At 45.9% G+C, this 19,316-nt stretch overlaps 1 protein-coding gene across 2 annotated transcripts in view; it reads right to left on the bottom strand.

Annotated features, from left to right (window-relative positions):
- inpp5a (inositol polyphosphate-5-phosphatase A) overlaps positions 1–19,316 on the bottom strand; it is a 132,944-nt gene that overhangs the window by 30,893 nt on the left and 82,735 nt on the right. For both annotated transcript variants that reach the window (XM_071924798.2, XM_071924799.2), the window contains exons 8-9: positions 18,337–18,456; positions 7,864–7,948 (exon numbers count right to left, since the gene is read on the bottom strand). In XM_071924798.2, coding sequence (XP_071780899.1) covers positions 7,864–7,948; positions 18,337–18,456 — 205 coding nt within the window. The remainder of the gene's footprint in view (positions 1–7,863; positions 7,949–18,336; positions 18,457–19,316) is intronic.

The raw sequence follows: 19,316 nt of genomic DNA, 5'->3' as shown, positions 1-19,316 counted from the left end.
ATACATGCTTCAGTTGAGAATCAAACCCGGGTCTCACAGGTGGCAGGTAGAAATTCTACCACTCACCTTACAATGATTGCTAACCTTTGGCAAATAATTTAGTGGTCATGAAAATGTATTCAGATTTAGCCCATTGATGATGCATTCACCTCATAAATCATGACACACTGCTCTCCCCTACATGAAAGTACATAAGCTGCTTTTAATAATTAAAAGTATCGGTAACGGTATCGATATCGGTGATTCTGGCCCTGTATTACTTGGTATCGGATCGAAACCAAATTTTGCAGTATCGTCCACCCCTACTATAGAACAAACTATAGTGATGGAAATAGAGGAATGGTGATGGAGATGGTGTGTGTGTGCTTGTGTGAAATCCCTTACATAACCTCCAGAGACAACATGCGTGGTCCTGGGGCCTGCTTGGCACCCCCCTCCATCCTTCAGAAAGAAAAACTATTATTGTGCTCCGCTTTGCAAAGGCCGAGGACTGCATTAGTCAAAAATAGACTGACATCATACAAGCGGCGCACTATGTGCCAGGCACAAAGAGACCCCTATCCTTCACAGTTTATGCCACATTTCATCTGGACTAAATAAAAAAGTCACTGTTAGCTGGTTGTTGCTCCTCCTTGTGATTTCAAAGGCATGGGTCCATTCTGACTAATGGAAGACAGAGCGAACCATCAATCCAGCAAATTGCCAGAGACAAACAGATAAGGAAAGACTGAAGACTGAAAGTTGATCATTCATAATTTATAGAGAAAATGCACTGCTTAGAAAGAAGTGGTGGATTAAATATAGTATACAAATATCCAATATCCCTATTGAGTCCAGTTGAATTCAAAAGTAGTGGATTAAATATAGTAGACAAATACCCAATATCTTTATTGAGTCCAGTTGAATTATTGGCTAGTACACAGACTGATCTGATTATTTCAGAAATGAGATTTGGAACGTTAATATTATGAGCATAATCTTGACAACCACATGATGGCTACAAATACTGTAAATACCCCATGTATTTATTTGAGGTTTATCTCTATCTAATCTGCTGATTGCTTAAATTTCATTATAGAAAACATTATACACACACACAACTTATAGTGCCTGACACTATGTACACTCAGAAGATGGCTTCTCACAATATTATATTATATCATGCTCGTATTAGTTTTGCTGTCCCTGTGTTTGTACCATACCAAGAAGTTCTAGCTAATATCCTACGCATAATCTGCTTTGCTGAACCAATCCAACACAAGAGCTGTTTTGTGAGAATGGAGCTCCCTGATAGAGACAAAACGTCTTGTTTCTTTTCTTTGCCAGTCATTTCTGGCGGCAGTGAAAAGCCCTTTTTCCTGAGCTGTTAAAGACTGATGATTTGATGATCAGTGCTGTGGAATGCTGGGAGCTGTTTTGGGAGAAAGGGTTGAGCAGAGAGAAAGTCTAAGACAGTGCAGGACAAAAGAGAGAGAGTTTAGGGGGGGAAGGATAGGAAGAAGAGATGATAGGATAAAGTGAAAGAGAAGATGAGTGAGTGAATGAGTGAGTGAATAAGTGTGTTAGTGACTGGGAGAGACAGTGAGTGAGAAAAAGTGCATTTCGGAGTAGTTTTTGAGCTAGTAAATAAGACATGCGTCCTGAGTCTATCATTCTATTTCTATCAGTAGTATTTTTAAGAATTTCCTCAAAATACTGAGTTGGCCTGCACCGGCAGCAGCCCACTAACCACTAGAGTTACAAACAGCTGGTTTCCAGACCATTCCCTCCATGACTTCAGTATACAAACTGAAACTCTTCTGGGAGGAGCAACAGTGCGGCACTAGTGCAGCATGTATGGAGTGAAAAGAGGGATCTTTACATTGGCTCCATCTGTACGAGGCAGCGGCAGTGAGCTAGCGAGCGGCTGAGGGGCAACTCAGGCTACGTCCCTGACCGGGGCCAACCCCGGGGCCTACGAGGCAGCGCTCCCTCCCAGGCGCCGTCGGTGCCAGGCTCTGCGCTCATCCTCGGGTTGGTCAGTCACGCCATCCCACCGTCGGCGCGGTGTGCCCAGCTGCCAGCCGCAGCGGCCCCCCCGGTACACAATGGCAATAGCATGGCTGGCGCCGGGCTCAAACGGCCTGTTGTTAATGAGCAGGACCAACAGAAGCCACTGCTTGTTCTTCATTTGCCAGCGTTTTAATTATATGGACAGCGCTCCCATCAAAGCTACATCGCTCGAGTTACGCCCTCAAAGCTGAACTCGTTCTCTCTCTGTGTCTTATGCGCTGTATTCATTAGCATCGCAAGCAAACAGAGACAGGAGAGAGAACAGGCGCTGTTGTCCAGAGGGAATAGTCTCCCTCTATATCCAGATGGGTTATCTCTGATATAATGGGCCCTCATTGTGATAGATTGGACTCCTCTAGCCAGATAATATGCCTTTATTGTATTGTAAGGAAACATCTCTGTCACAGGCTCCGGCTATGGGGCAATAAACAGGCCTGGGTCAAATACCTCTTAGCGTTTGTTTTAGCCTGCATGGTGCACCATATGGGTGGGGTTTACTACATCAGGACAATCGAGATAGTGTCAGGTAAGATGTCATTCACAGAAAAGCATATTGATTTAGTAGGCTAAAACAAACCAGGAAAAGGATTTGTAAATACAATTTGGCCCAGCTCTGGTAATAAATTAGTGCCAAACAATAGTCCTAATGCCTGCTCTGGGACAAACAGGGCCTTGCTAATACTCCACAACTGAGAGGATAAGATAACAATATTTCGTTACTGTTGGGTGAAAACCTTCTATCTCCAGAATGTCAACTTTTCTGGAGCTAAGAATTACAGAATTACCGTTCTTAGCTTGACAACCATGTATTTTGGAGTTTGTGGGCCCAAGGATCAAATAATTTTCTCAATCCCTAGAGAACCATGTAATCCTTCAAGTGAAGTTAAAATCACCAAAATTGGAGGTCTGAGGTTTTGACATGACAACAACGATTTATTAAAATATTGTCCTGGAGTATCATGAAGATAGCAAAAAAGGTTGTCCTCTGACGTAACACTGCAACGTTTATCATAACATTTCTGTTTTTGGTGTCGTTTGATTTTTTTCTCCCAGATCTGATTTAATTGAGGGGTTGTGTGTGTGTGTGTGTGTGTGTGTGTGTGTGTGTGTGTGTGTATCTGGAAAACTGAGGGCAGCCAAGGAGGGTCGTAGTCCCTAGTGTCGGGGGTCCCACAGAACAGAGGCCCAATCAGTGCTGGCCCGCTGGTTAATGGATGGATGGCCCCCAAAATTAATTAGCCTGACTAATGTAGTGTACACTTAATTACACTGGCTGCCTTTTGATTTATAGCAGGCCAGACACACACATGCTAGTCAAAGTCAGGCTAAAAAGAGAAAATTATTTACCCTTTAGTGGTGGAAATTATTTACCCAGCCTAGGTTCAGCAGCCAGGACAATGGCCATCAGCCATCTGATGAACTCTTACTGGTTTCAACTAGAGGGGCAATGTGTACACTGTAGGTGATACGCACATACACAGTAACATATGAAGAATTTCCTACCGACATGAGATACCCTAGGATAGTTAGTAACTTATGTCCCTCTTTTATACTCAACACTTTTATAAACTGGATCCTCTATATTTTAGAAATATTAAATGATGAAGTTCAGGTAATGATTTTTTTTCCAGAATTCAAATTTAGCATAAGCATATAAGAAATGGAAGAACATAAATCCAGAAAAATAAAAAAGCATGCCTATCCACAAATGCATAAACACACACATATTCACATGGCAATAAACAAAAATAAAGACAAGATGGCACTTATCACTGAGAATTATCCTGAACATGGCTCCCAAAAAATGCCCTACCTATATTTCTTTCTCCACTAGCATGGGCGTGTGCTGTGAGAGACCTCAGTGTGTGAAAAATGAAATATCTATCACTCTGGCCTGTCATTACTGAGCATTTTACAGCATTCATTAAGAGTTGGGCTAGTCCAGGGCCCCACCTTTAATTTCATGCTGCTCAAGCGAGAGAAAGGACGCGGGACAAAGGGAGGAAGATTGATGCCTGGGGCCGGCCTCCCCCCGCACCTCCTGCAGACACAGACAGGGGGCGCTACTTAAAAACACTCTCCGGGCTGGAATACCTCTCCGACAGCAGGATCAGTGAGAGGCCAGCTAGCCTAATGAAATCTGCCCATGTAGCAGCAGATCAGCTCCAATTAAAACGGCCCCACGCCATGTCACGGGGACAGTAGATCAAGTCAGCAATTAACCTTCCCGCTGGCCTCTATCAATCCTTAAATTGGAGCGGGCCGGCCAGCAGCACACAATCTCTGCAGATATTAAATTTACATTCTATTAAGTTTAATTAGGAGGGATTTTAAATATACTAGGAGTCCAGGCACGGAGCCCTGGGCCTGTCACCGACACCGCTGATTCACGACCACCGGCCACCTCAGGGGACACACACACACACACACACACACACACACACACACACATCATACACCTCTTATTCAGCGCCATCCCTTCCTCCCTTCCTTTCTCAGCACACAGGTGGTCACTGTGATCGAGACTGTCTACCATCCTGTGGACACATGCTGTGGGATTTGCTTAATAATATATATACCTGTAAATACATGAATTGAATAAGCAAGAGGTTTGTACTAATACAAAGTGGGTGTACTAATACAAGGCCTGCAAGATTTGCCACCTGCAGCAACAGGTTTGTTGGTCACGGGTAAAAATAGGCAATACATGACAACAGGCTTGCCATTTCCCGAAATGAGGAAATTGGACTGTGAGGTATCTGACCCATCACACAAAATCCTCAAAATCCTTCCTTCACGCTTGCCTCTTTCATCTCCACCCATCCCAAGCATGATCAGAGCCGTTCGCCCCTCCCCAGGACACCTGCATCTCTCCCCTGGCTGGGACCCAGGGCTCGGCTGCACCTCTACCACTGTAGTGGAGCCTTGGGAGGGGAGGGGAACCCATGGGAGGGGAGAAGGAGGGATGGCGGGGACCGGACCACCTCCAGGCAGCTCAGCCCTAGCATTAGTCTCCACGTGGCTGTGTCCTTTGTCTGCCAGTCAAAGGGCCGCTGAATGGGGGTCAATTGAAACCAATTCCCTCTGTCGGTCACAATTAATGGGGTAGCCCGGGTTGGGCAGGAGGGGGGCGGCCGCGGGCCTTTGGTTACTGATCCTGCCGCGCAAGCATGCCAGGAATTTGCCACCTGTGTCCAACCCCGGGACAATGACAACCCACCCCCTCGCACCCACCTCCTTTTTTTGTACACACACGGATACATCCCGAAATACCCCCTCTCCCATCCACCCACCCACAAGGCAGGATGGGTGACAGGGGAGTGGCTAGTGGTTGTCCAGAGTCTAGTCACCCACAATGGACCAGAGACACAGAAGAAGAGGAGTGGTGTAGCGTGCAGCTCTAGAGAAATGTACTGGAGTGTTTTCTAATCCAGTGGTTCTCAAAGTGGGGCCCAGGGATCCCCAGGGTTGTCCCCGGGTGTTCCAGAAATAAAATAAAGAAAAGTAGTTTAATTTTCCTATTATTTCATCCACTTAACACAATGAAAGTATCCATCCATTTGTATAGCTATTTTGGGCCCTTGGCAAAATTCCTATTGATTAGAAGCAAAGAGAGAATAGCGAGAAACGAGAAAAAATGAGACTCCGAGACGGCCTCTCCGGGTCTGAATCAATCTTCAGATAAGTATGGAAGATCGATCCGCCACCGGCCCATCTACAGTTAAGCACTTCAGTGGATGTGCACTAATTGTCCTGCTGACATTAATTGTCATTAAAGGGCTTAAAACAGCCTCCCGGCTGTGAGTTACGCCCCGCGCCAAGGTTGCACCCCCATTTGTTTACTGGTGACATCACAGCTCTCTCTACCGCTAACACGCGGGTCACCGTTAAATCAGACAGGTTGGCCGCTGCACAGGACGGGTTTATATGGAGCAGCACTGCCCCTTTAACGAGCGTCTCACACAGATGACATCATCAGCCTCTCCTGTTGTCCCCATTAAATGGCCAGTATGTATGAGGAAGCCTCATTAAGGAGGAAGGAGATTGTCTAGGTGTGTGTGTGTGTGTGTGTGTGTGTGTTTTATGTCATAGCCCACAGCTCTAACTTCCTGAGGGTCTCTTTAGTCTAAAGAGCCCCCTGCATTGCCGTCCCACCCCTTTCAACAGGGCGAATCAATCAGATACATCTGGCCTAACAAATTGGTTTGAGTGTGAGTGTGTGTGTGTGTGTGTATTCACTCTGGATGTGTGTGTGAGAGGGGCCAAGGTGCATAAGAAAGGAGCTGGGCGGAGGGGAGAGGGGGCAGCGATGGACACACACCGATGCAAGCCTTACACATCCCTGGAAAAGGGGTCGTGACCCCCGCTGCACTCAAACAGCATTTCAGAGTGGCCGGGACATGGAGAGGGTGAGTGCTTACCTACCACAGAGCAACATGGAGGAGGGAGGAGACAGGGGGGAGAGAGTCATCTAGATTAGATCCAGAGGATAAACACAGATAGGCTAGGATGACGGCCAAATCATCTCATCTGACTTCATTTGATTGGATGTTTTTCTTTCAGCATAATGCATGCCTTAATGTTCCCAATATTAGCTTAGAAGGCTCTTATACAGTTAAAACACAAAATTACATTTTATATGGATCAAAGGTATCTCAAATATAACCTTATAATGCGTACAACACAATGTCTTTTGATGCGATCATAGCCGTACTGATAAGGTAATATACGTATAACGGCCTATCAACATAAAACATAATTGAAGTGGCCTAAATGTCTAGCAGGTGACTTTGAATCGCAACAGTTGACTTCTCAATAGCTCCAGTGTTTGCACATCTGCTGTTGCTGATGTGGATTCTGTACATGGCTGTATTATATCCAACGCAACGCATATATCATCACATGATCAGGCGGTTAATGTGACCCAATTACAGCACCAAAATCCAATATACTGCGCAAATTTTGAGGCAATCAATCAACATGCTTGATACAGAGCAGACTTAAAGGAAATGTCTCTGATTTATAACATGTGATGTCCACATTTGGTTGATCAATCTAGAGGGGAAAGTGATTTATTGCACCCCTAGTGGCAGGGGGGCCAAACTACAACAGGTTTCCTCCTTGCTTACCTCACAGGGTGAAGGCTTCCCTAAGTCATTTGAGCAAAACCACTCCATTCAGAAAGCTTCCCCTCCTCTTCCCTTCTCCACTGAATGGGGCTCTGGTTGAAATGAACAATGCCCACACCTTGAACAGGCCCGCTGATTCGAGGGCTATTGTGCTGGAGAGGGAGAAGATCGCCCCCCACAAGTGGCTCTCCCACTCTGTTATCATAGGACGCCACTGTCTGCGGTGGGCCTTTATGACTCGTTATGCCGCTAACCCCCTATCTGCTTGTGAAGAATGCTGAATGACTGCACTACCTTGGCTCTCGCTGGCCTCATTTGCACCGAGAGAAGGGGCGAGGGGGAGGAGGAAAGAGGGAGGGAGCAAGAGAGGAAGGGAGAGAGAAAGAGAAGTGAATGGCACCATAACATAACAATGCACTTGGAGGCTCGGTTGGCAAACACAGCTGGGCCAGCCACAGTGGAGCAGATAATGAGCCATAACTCTGGAGAGACAGTGGGCTACTAAAACCACTTTTACTGTGCTGCTGCTGCACACAAATACACACACGCAGACATTCTTCATATTTTTTTGATAGTACATACACACATGCGTACAGTGTACTTGCGCGCAGCTGTGCACACACTTCCAAGCACGCCCGACCACACACACAGACACACACAGGCACGATCCAAAGACACTCACCTCAATAACCTGCTTGGAGTCCAGCCTGAAGTTGAAGTCCCCAAAGACAAAATATGGCATCTTCTCAAACCGCTGGTCCGTGATCCTGCAAAACATTACAATAGGTGGTCATTGAGGTGTTTTAAATGACAGTCAACCCCTCTGTAATTGATCCTGGCAGTCTGAATGCACCTGAAAAATTCCAAATTGATCCTTAAAAACATCACAACTACTTGCAATCTTGAAAAATAGTATAACAGGTAGGTTATGAAAAACATTATCTTGACAATACAAATCTGTTGTCTTTGAGACTTTTTAAACGGTCAACTGTTGATTCCTCTGACCTCAGGTTATGTAGTTCATGAGGGCCACAGCACCACCTGGTGGTCTAAACACTTTGACTAGAGGGGTTTCACCTTTGCAGAGGAGGGAAATGTGTGAAAGCATATTTTCTTTGTAGCTATGCAAATGCTTTCTGTGGTCTGGCCTCTTCTTGTTATACATTTTTTTCAGCATTCATGAATTATCAGATAGTACAGGAAGTACTGGAAGTAATGATGGGACAGATATAAAAGGGATGACATAACGAGATGTGATCTGGAATGCAAAAAGTCAGGGAAAAAAACAGGAAGCCAGTCATGAGCTAGATCCAACTCCCACATGAACATACACACTGGTATGTGTAACTAAATTGATGACTGTCTGATTGGCTGTCTGATGATTCAACTTAAGACAAACATATATGCAACTGTAAGCATATTTTGACATTGTTTGCAGTTCCTATACGCAACACAGAATCCCAGGGACATAAGGGATTGAAAGAAACGGCTCACAGTATCAGTATCTCACCCTGCACCTAAGTCATCCCTGCAGCAAGGGATGTTCATCTTTTGGGACTCTTGCACTGTACCCCTTTCAGCTTGATAAATGCCAGGATGGAGGTAAATGTGCTTTCAATTCACACAATTGAAACAGCACACTCTTTATTGAAGCCGCAATTCAAATAACAAACCTTGATTATCTCCTTTGATAATTTTCTTTCATGGCAAAGGATTTTCAGCTTTTCAATTTCACAGAATATCCACTTGTTTGAATCGATTATATTGACAGTGAAATGACCCCAACCATGAAGAGATGCATTTTGATACTATTCTCTATGTTGGCTCCTCTGCTCAGTGTTAACCTAACAAGCTCAACAGGGTCTGCAGACTTGCTGGTGCACTTATAGGTTTGGACCAAGAGTCAGTAACAGACTGGTAACCATCATGCTTCCTCAGCCAAACAGCTAAGGACCATCCTGGAGGGGAGAATAAGATCTAACTGGTACACAGACTTTACAGTGATGACACCAAATCAGGCCTGTCTAGCTGGAATCAAACCAGAATTACTCTCTTGTTTGTGCTCTTTTGATGCCTCTTAAGGGTCTTTTTAATCCAGTATAGTTTTATGTCTCTCATCTTATTAATGTGTTTAATGCACTGCACACATAAAACTTTTTTAAACCTCAATACAGTACAGTGTGGGAGGATTCATAGAGTCCAAATCCTCTCTGTCATGGAACGCTTCCAGATCTCCAGAACCTCGCCGCAGCGAGCGCCGGCATCCCAATGCATTTAAAAAAATAAATAAAAAAAACGCACCTAAGCGACATATAATTAACTCCTATGCCTCATCACCTACTTAAAAGTGGCTCCTCTACAGAGCAGAGATAGGAAATTAAGGCGGAGGTAGCGCAGCCTCTTGTGTAATTAATGATTCAGGATGCTTGGCTCGCTATCTCCACTAATCGCACGGATAAATCTCACAGTGGACTTCCCAGACCCGGATAACAATATATTTATGGGGCCGTAAAGAGAGGAGCCTCTTCTCGGTGGTGGGTCCCGTCTCTGGCCGGCTGTCGTAAAGTACGGCCACTTCTTCTCTATGAGGTGGGGGGGGGGGGGGGGGGGGGGGCAAAGAGGATTGGCTGGGAACACAGCTATTATATTAAATAGAGACTACATAATTTTGTCATCCCATTATATTAAATAGAGACTAAATCTTTTTTTTCTTTTTTTTCATCCCATAGGTTTTCTACAGGGGCCCACATGGAGATGGGGAATGGCGTGTGGAATTTGAACGAGCACAACGTTTCACTCAATTTCCTTCCTTACACACGTGATACGTGATAAGTTTTCACGGGATGTTATTGCCGTGTTTACTCATTTACAAGGCGGTTTTATGTATGTGAGACAGACATCTGTCTATATATATATATATATATATATATATATATATATATATATATATATATATATGTATATATATGCAGGGAGAAAATGAGCAGCATTGGTCCAAATTGAAATATCTATCATTTGAATAACATGACTCCTACTCCCACAAAATGATTAATAGCACAAAGTTAAAACTTAAGTTTCCTATGATAATGATAGTAGGAAAAACTTGAGTCCTTGACTGACAACATGATGATTCTTTAACAGAGTGGATTTGATATATTTTAGAGATTGAGTGATTTTTTTTTTTTACAAAATGGATTAGAGTACAACTTTTCACATGGAAAGCGCCATCCATGACTGGCAAATCCCCTTCCTGAAAGAGGCTAAAGGAAGACTTTCATGGGCCTTCCTTGATGGGAAAGATACTGTCCATGGTACTCTAATATACAGAGACCGTCCCGTAACCAGAAGGTCCCCGGTTCAATACCCACAAAAGCTCATGTTGCGTCCATCAATAGCCACATGCCCTTGAGCTAGACACTGAACCCCTACCAGCTCATTCATTGTACATCGCTCCGGATAAGAATGTCAGCTAATTGCTTAAATTGTAATTGTAATTATAGCCTAGCAGTTAGGAAGATCGTGTGTGTGTGTATGTATGCGTTAGCTCACTAATACACTCAGACTGAGACTGGTGATGTCATTAACGACCTTCCATCCTGGTGCTAAGAGACTCTGGCTCTATTCAAACAGGGCTAGCAGCCAGTTTATCCTGCCGTCCCGAATGGAAGGCAGTAAAACGGCTGTATACGGGCGTCAATGCAGTTGTTACAGCCGTGGGAACTCGTGTATTCCTTGTGTTAATACCGCACTTACCGCACGCCTGCTGCTTTGGGTGAGGAATACAAACCAGAAATAGATCTAATAAAACCCAACTTGATTTTAATTGATTTCAGTCAGTCATCTGTACATGCGCAGATCAGAAAATGGCGCAAACATATATAATACGGGCTGAGAAGAAAGAGCATAAAAAGGAAAAAAATAAAGGGAGAGAGGGCTGAGAGAAGAGCAGAGGAGAGTGTATGGGGTCTAAATGAACAGAGAGAACGGCAGAGGTGCAAGAGTAAAGAAAGAAAGAAACGCAGACAGAGAGAGAGAAAGAAAGAGAGAGAGAGAGAGAGAGAGAGAGTGGGGGGATAAGGATAAAGAAAGTGAGTGAGTGTATGTGTGTTTCTCCAGAGCCCGGAGGTCTTTCTCCTCCGCGTCCTACAGCTTTATCCCACTAACAGCCATGTCTAATACCCGCGGCCTGGCTGTTTTGTCTGCCGCTCCAAGGTATCAGCCACAGGTCATAAGGTAACACTCTGTTTACACGATCATTTCCTAAAGCACTCATAGTGACCCGCTGGTGTGAAAGTTGACTTTTGCTTGGCCTTTGTGGAGGGGTGGGGTGGGGTGGGGGGGTGTCGAAGAATCGCAACATTAGCTACAGCGGACTGGGCGTGAATGGGGCCTGAGGGTGGGGGGTCCCGAGTCTGGGGGGGTCCCCCTTACTGACCCCCCACCCTCAGCGGGGGCCCCATTAGCCACGTCATCACAGTTCATTCAGGCAAACTGTAACAGTGTCAGCGACATTCTCCCACAAAGACGCACTTCTTTACACAGTCTATAAACATGCTTTCTCCCGGCCAATTCATCGTGCGGTGACACCCCTGAAAGAGGCTCTTCACAAGGGCCGTTCCCGCTGAGGTGGGGAGGTGGGGTGTGTGTGTGTGTGTGCATGGGGGGGAGGGGGGGGGGGTGTTCGTCAGGCCTTCCTAGGGGCCACACAAAGACGGGGGGGTCAGACGCTAATTTATAACATGGCCCCCAACTCTGCTCCCAGGCTCCTTACACCACCGGCACAAAGCAGCCAGCGCACATTCTCTCTCTCTGATTGGATTTCTCTCTCTCACGCAAACACACACTCATATGCTCACACGCACACACAAATAAGTGGACACATATGTGCACAAGACTCCACCACAGACTTCGGCACCGCAGATATCGACAGCATCTCAATCTCACACATAACACACCCACACATGTATACCACGATAATAACAAACACAAAACTTTCTTTTTGAATCTCTCTACCTCACAGCAACCTCAATCCCTCACTCAGCCCTCTCCAGATTATAGGGTGTGATTGACAGTTAAGCAGAGTCATAATAGACAGTCTATATGGGATTATGAGGGTGCGACTGGGGGCCATGTCATGATTAGATTGACAAGATGACTTACCAGAAGTTGGCCGGTCAGATTCGACTCTGCGTACAATAGCTGGGCCGGGCGCAGCCATCCATTGTAAGTAAATGTTGAGAATTTGGGAGAATGTTAACATTGTGAAGAATGTGCTGGGTGACATCTGGCTGAATGGGTCAGGGGTGGCCCCTGACAGGACCTTTGACACTGCAGGATGGCCACCCCCATGTCCCCCCTGTTAGCAACCCCAGCTCCTTCATGACTCCCACCCCACCCAGAACTCCAGGCTGGAGAGATAGGGTGCTAGGGGTGCAGGAGGAGGGGGGTGTTGCTGCGGTCACACAGGGGTTAGAGGATAAGCCAACTCAAGCCAACTCTACTGTCAACACAGAGCCAAGATGCAAAAGCAACCCTTGAGTAAAAGTGGCCGTCTTAGAGTTTTATAAACGAGTAGACATGAAAACTCAAAGTGCGGAAATTACAATTTCATCGTGATTTAAGAGGTGCGTGCTGTATTTCCTTTTCATTCTGTGGCATTCTACCTTAAATAGCCTGGCAGTTGGAAAAATACAGTGTTTATGTCCACTTTTCATAAGCCTATTGTTGCCTATTGTGTTGTTACGATAACTGAAATTCCTATACTACTTAAATACCATTGCAAAAGATTTAATTGAATGTTATGCAAGCTGACGTTCCAATTGAGCATCACCTCTGGAGGGCGTAAGGGCTGGTTCACATGCAGCGCTCTAAAACGCTTGGAAAACGCGAGGCGCGCTGAGTGGACAGTGAACACCGAACGTTTATCAAGTGCGCTTGGACGGTTGCGCTATGGGTGCGCCTGGCATTGCCAAGCAACCAAAGACAACAACTTCACACGTTTGTTAGTAGTTATCTGAAATAATGGATTACCATCGCAGTAAAACTGTCATAGTAGCTTTACTTCTTGATCTACATGTGGAGCAGAAAGATCTCGCCATGAATACATCCCTCTCTCTTTCGTTTTCAGGCTATGTGACATGCAGTGCGCTTGCGGAGATCCAAAAAGTTGAGATGTTTTTATCTCTGTGCGCCATGGTCGCGGTTGAAAAAAAAGGCGCGTCGCAACGCGTGCGCGTCACGACCGCATTGGCCTCGCGTTTGCGCGCATCTGCCGCGCGCCCCCATTTAAATGAATGGATTTGAGCGTGCAAAAGACGCGCCATGTGAACCGGCCTTAAACATGTGGATTGGAATAGTCTGGCTCTTGACAGTAGACTGCAGCAGTGTCAATCAATCCACCAGGTCTTGAACTGAATCCCAGTCCCCCTATACTGGCTGAAAAACTGATGCCAGGAGCAAAATATGGAACTATACATAAAGACAAAAATTAACACCAAACCGATATCAAAACCCCTGAGCAGAAGGTGCTACAAATCAGTAAAAAGTCAGGTGTGGTAACATATTGCTTGACAGTTTTAGTTGTTTGCCATGGTATCGTAGTAGTATCAAATTTTTAGATATTAAACTTAGTATTGGCTCCAAAGTCAACATTCTTGTATCATGGCAAGACTAATAAATACAAACTGAGAGGACGCTTGTGGGATACGGAGATTCCCATCCAAACTATATATCATTTTAGATCATCACTGAAACTTCAGCCTCTAATTTGTATTTTTGCTTGCCTGGCCAGTTCAGGTAAGCCATGCCAGCTACTGTCTCCACGGTCAACAGTAAAACAGTAAGAATTGATATCCCACATTAAGAGAGGCTGTACACAGGCTCCTACAAACACCCGATCACCCATGTGTATCTGTCCCACTCCTCTCACAGTAGCTGCTGGTGCAGGAAGGGGGAGGAGGGGAGGAGAGGGGGTGAAATAAACAGGTCCACTATGGGCAGAGAGACACTGAGTGGGGAGGATTAACCTCTGCTCCCATAGCCCTCCCAGGGTGAGGAGGCAGTTCACAGAGTCACACAGTGACACCACACAGACACAGACACACACACACACACACACACACACACACACACACACACACACACACACACACACACAATCAACTGTACACACACAGTTTTATCCTGTCCGCTGAGGGAAAAAACATGTTATACCTCTTATTGTTGTACAGTGAAATTAACGCAGGCATACTGAGGAAGGACAAGGCACGTATTTACCTTTGATGCAGATTAACACACATCACAAGAAAAAACTTATATGTGTCTGAGGAGGTTAACTGTATAGTACATGTATAGTACATATTGATGACATGTACATGAAAAATGCATTGGGAAACGTGAGCATGTAGAGTAATGCATGCATGGGCACACACACATGCACACTACTCTCGCTAATAAATTCATCCTGGCTTTATGGAGGATCTCCCTGCGATTATCCAGTCCTCCCTCTTCCAGCTCAACATGTCTATTGGCTGGAAACTAGCCGGCCTTTCTCTGCTCTTTCAGCCTGTTGTTCTGGGAAAAGCCTAAAGGGAAACATTTAGATTGGAGGGCTCTTTGAGACGCTCTGACAGTTGACTGATGACCGTCCATAAAATGACAAAGCATCGCTGTGTGGTGGCCAGTGCGGCCCACTGCCTCCCCATGGGAAACTAATTGCTCTGAATTGTTAACGGCAACATTATTTTTCTGCCAATCATTGCTTTTCAATGCCCCGAAAATGAGCATGAAACAAGCCTTTTCAGCGAACAAAACAGTTAAATGTCCCCAATGTTGATCAAATTAACTTCGGCGCGGTGACAATGGACTATATTTGTGTGAAAATAATGGCGCGCCACAAAGGAGGCCTTTATGCCAGGATTTCACAGTTGTAATGTAAAACTGTTCTCCCCTGAACCGGACCAGTCACTCTGAATGGGGGTGGAAAAAAGAAACAAACTCCAATACACAAAAGGGATTTTTTTTTTTTTTTTTAAAGGAAGAGGGAAAAAAACTGTTGATTTTATCTCATGCTATCATTTCACAGGATCATTTAGCAGCCATGTTTCCCATCCTCTTGGCTAGTGAGACCCAGGATTATAGCTTCCTTTTCATTACATCAGCTGTCTCTGGCAGAAGTAAGCAAATCAGCAGGTCTTTCACTGTGTACACATCTCTAGCATCTTGTCCCTTTGTGGCACTTTCTGTCAGATATTTTAACATAACGCAGTGGTTGTAATAAGAGTTCCAATACAATTAAATTATTGTTTAATTAAAAGAAAAAGGAATCTCAACAGGAATAAATCAATAAAAATGTGGGAGTTTTGCACGTTGTGTACTCACACACTCTATAAAAGCTTTACATAATTATAAAACAATGCCCCCCCTCCCCCTCCCCCCCCCCCCCCCCCCCCCCCCCACACACACACACACACACATCAAGGCGTAGCTGAGTCAACAGGGTAAATAATGCTGGATGCAGCCGCGGGCTCATTTCTGCACTTTCAAAGGGCAGGAAAACAAGCAGGGGATGCATTTAAAGCGCAGCTTTGCCTTTGCTCTCATGGAAGTGGCCCACACATCAGCGCGGGCTACAGAGGAGTGCTTTTTTGATGTGACTCAATAGTGAGGCCTGGCCGGCTAAACGCTGTTCCTTCTCAGCATTGTTCCCCCGAGGCCTTGAAGCGCTTTGGAGATAAACACCGTTTAGCAGTTAAAAGGGCCACAGAGGAAAAGGCTTATCAGATGTGTTCTCAATGGGCTGTAAGCTGCATTATTAGGCCTGGGCCCCAGATAAGGAGGAGGCTGAAATCGGAGGCCCGGCGGCGGAGCTCGCTCCCCGCGCCGACTGCCTGATCAGGCTCTCGCACCGGCAGCCCCATGGATCTCAGCTGGTGGTGTGTCCAGCAACCCCTCCCTCCCCACAATGAGAGATTAGAGCTCAGAGGGAGAGAGAGAGAGGGAGAGAGAAGGAGAGGAGAGGAGAGGAGAGGGAGGGAGGGGAGGGGGAGTTTGGCTTTAGATATTCACCCTCTCCCTTTTCCTGCTCCGCTTTCTGGGGGTAGGAGTCAGAGTTAGGACAATGGCCAAAAAGATGGTTCCCAACCAGCCGCTGAATGGAAACACTGTTGGTGGTAGCGCTTCATTCAAAGCGCGGCCCGGGCACATTGTCCTCCCAGATCGGCGGAGGAGAATGGAGTTTGCTGGTGGCTGCCAAAAGGTTAGCAGCCTCTGTGAAAGGACCGACCCATTATTCACTGCCCCTTACAGAGCCCGGGGACCCTTTGTGCTCCCCCCCCCTCCCTTCACTTTGCCCCGCCAGCTTTTTCTCACTCTGGCGCTCCGGATCTGCGCCCGACGGTTTTCCCCCAAAGTGAGCGATTGAGGCGCGATGCCCCCACCGTCCCACCCCTGCTCCCCTAGCATGGAATATCAGGCTAGGCCGGAACATATAACGACCTCCCCGCCGCCGCCCTGCCATATACCACCTACCCCTCATCCACACCCCTTTCGAAAAAAAAAAAAAAAAGGGCAGAAAACCCCTTGCCATTGTCACCTTTTAATGATATGGCCCAGAATTAACAGCAAGGATACCATCCCCGACACAAGGGGATTTAGAAAGAGGGAGCGTGGAAACTGCCACTCAAGCCAAAACAAGTTCTATTCAATCCCCTCCACCGGCCCGCCAAACCTCACAAACTCCACCATTTAGGCCTATTTACAAGGCGACTTTTAAAAATAAATCAACTTCAAGAGCATGACGAAAGCGGAGGAAATACGATCAAAACCCTGAATGTAAGCAACAAGAAAGGTCCTTTTGAAACTTCATTACACCAGTAAATCCAGGTAACTTACGGCGCAATAAAAAAACGCAAAAGCTGCCATATTCCTAAAACACTCCCACTTCCCTGTCCATTAAAGGCGGAGCATTCTTTCATCAAATCAAGAACGAAGGGGGAGGGGGGGGGGGGAATATGATGTCGGAGAGAGAATACTTTAAAACGCAGCCTCATAATTCACGCGCGTCAGAGAGCCCAGTGATAATATATGCCACCCATATATGCATGTAGTTATTCAAAGTGGAGGCGGTGGCGAGCCACGCCGTGCATTCAGATGCCATTTGAATGGGAGGTCACCCGCCGCGGGGCTGGTACTAGGCTTTTATTCTGTGTTAGTATGGCCAGGTAGGGAGCAGGGGTTGCTCCACGCACTCCATCATTCTGCTCCACTGTAAATGGATATCCCATAAATCACATTAGCATGGCCTGCGAATGGCTGGCCTGGCCTGTTTGCATAGCGGCTGTCTTGCCTCGGCGCGGGGTGAAGGATTCTTTATCAGGGAGAGAGGTGAGGATCTGTTGCTTCGCGACGAAGGAAGAAGGGATGGAGGAGTGTTCGAAAAGAACGGAGAGTGCGAGGTGATGATGTTGTTGGGGTTTTACAGGGGGGCGGCGGCGAAAGAGATAGAGTGACAAGAGAACGGCTGAGGGAAACGGATGACGCGGTAGTGAAAGATGAGGATGGATGGATGGGCTGAGGAAAAGGAGAGGAAGGAGAGGAAGGTGAGAAGAGGATGTGTGGATGAGCTGCAGCGAGAGAAGAAAGGGAAAAGGACGAATACAGGATTGTAACACAGGACACAAAAGGGAGGCAGAGGAAGAGAGACAGAAGAAGAAAGAGATAAAGAAAGAGTTGGGAGTTCAGAGATTGTGTAGTGGGTAAGATCCCCACCTCTGGAACCACATGTAAAACCACTGGTCTAGGACTGAATCCCCTCTGTCTCACATGCAACCTTCATTGCTGCCTCAAAGACAAAATATTAAGTAGACAGCTAAAAAACAAGTATATTCTTTACAGTCCCATGGCACATTTGTGGTTTTGCAAGCTATAAAGCCATAATCCATGTCAGACAGGGTTGTGAACTGCGACCAAAAAGCATTACTAGTTATAGAGGAGCGTTTCCCCATTGACTGATTGACTTGAATTTGCCTCTCGATGCCCCCCATCGTCATGGGGAAAAAAGAGAGGGTTGGAGGAGAGATTCTTGTCAAGAAATGATAGATGAAAAGACGAGAGGAGAGAGGAGAGAGGCAGAGGAGAGGTGGCGCCTGGCCCGTACCTGTCCAGGACGTAGCCCAGAGCCTTCTGCCTGGTCCCGGAGTAGACCGAGGGGCTTTTCTCCCAGGCCACCAGGTTGGAGGCATCGTGGAAAAGGTGGATGTTCACCAGGTCAAAGGCACTGGGAGGAGAGAGAGAACACAGTCTGAACACAGGCTCCTTCAGCCAGAATATCATGTGCAAACTTTAATTCCAAATGACTATTAACAAAATTGATAATAATAATTGCAGTAACATCTTAAACAGTAAAACCAGGTGTATTTTGTAAGCAGTGAGCAATGAAAGTCAGGTCACAAGTGCTTTGGAATCAAACTCTTCACATGCACACACATCGAAACACATGATGCTGGGCTATTAGATTACATACTTTGTTACATGGCAAGCAATAACAATGCTGTGGAGGAAGTCTATGTAATGATGAGTAAGTGAAGGTACTTTGTAGTTGACCTCTGAGGGAATGTGATTAGCATAAACTCTCACAGAGATAGAGATGAACGGAGGCTTCATCTGAGTGATTCCAACAGTCTCTGTAAATACTTTCTATGGTTTGTTTTGATTCACTTAAATTTAGACAGTAACAAGGAAGCATTTGAGAGTCAAAGTATGCTTTTCTGTGATAGGCAGCTTACTTGACACTGTCTGATTTGTCCATGAAGGTTAAAACAAATGCTAAAAAAAAATGTCCAACCACTATTTAGCCCAGGTCCGCACACACAGATGCCACTAAAACAATGCTAATCTACTCTCTTTGAATTTGACCTCTCAGGGAATGGCGAGATATCTCAATGTACAGTGATAACCTAATCTCCCTGCTTATCCTATCAATCAATCCGGGGCGCTTTGTTAGCATGGTGTTGGAAACGGAGACCCCGGGGGGATCGGTCTAATCTCCGGGGGGTTTATTCCGCAGACACATCCCGAACAAATGAATACATGCATGGCCTCCGCTATCTCCGTCTCTCCCCATCTCTGATCCCATCT

The sequence above is a fragment of the Centroberyx gerrardi genome, chromosome 15, assembly GCF_048128805.1.
Source record: "Centroberyx gerrardi isolate f3 chromosome 15, fCenGer3.hap1.cur.20231027, whole genome shotgun sequence".
In the NCBI taxonomy this organism is placed as follows: domain Eukaryota; kingdom Metazoa; phylum Chordata; class Actinopteri; order Beryciformes; family Berycidae; genus Centroberyx; species Centroberyx gerrardi.
Note: the sequence above shows the minus strand (reverse complement) of the source record. Positions and strands in the feature narration are given on the sequence as shown.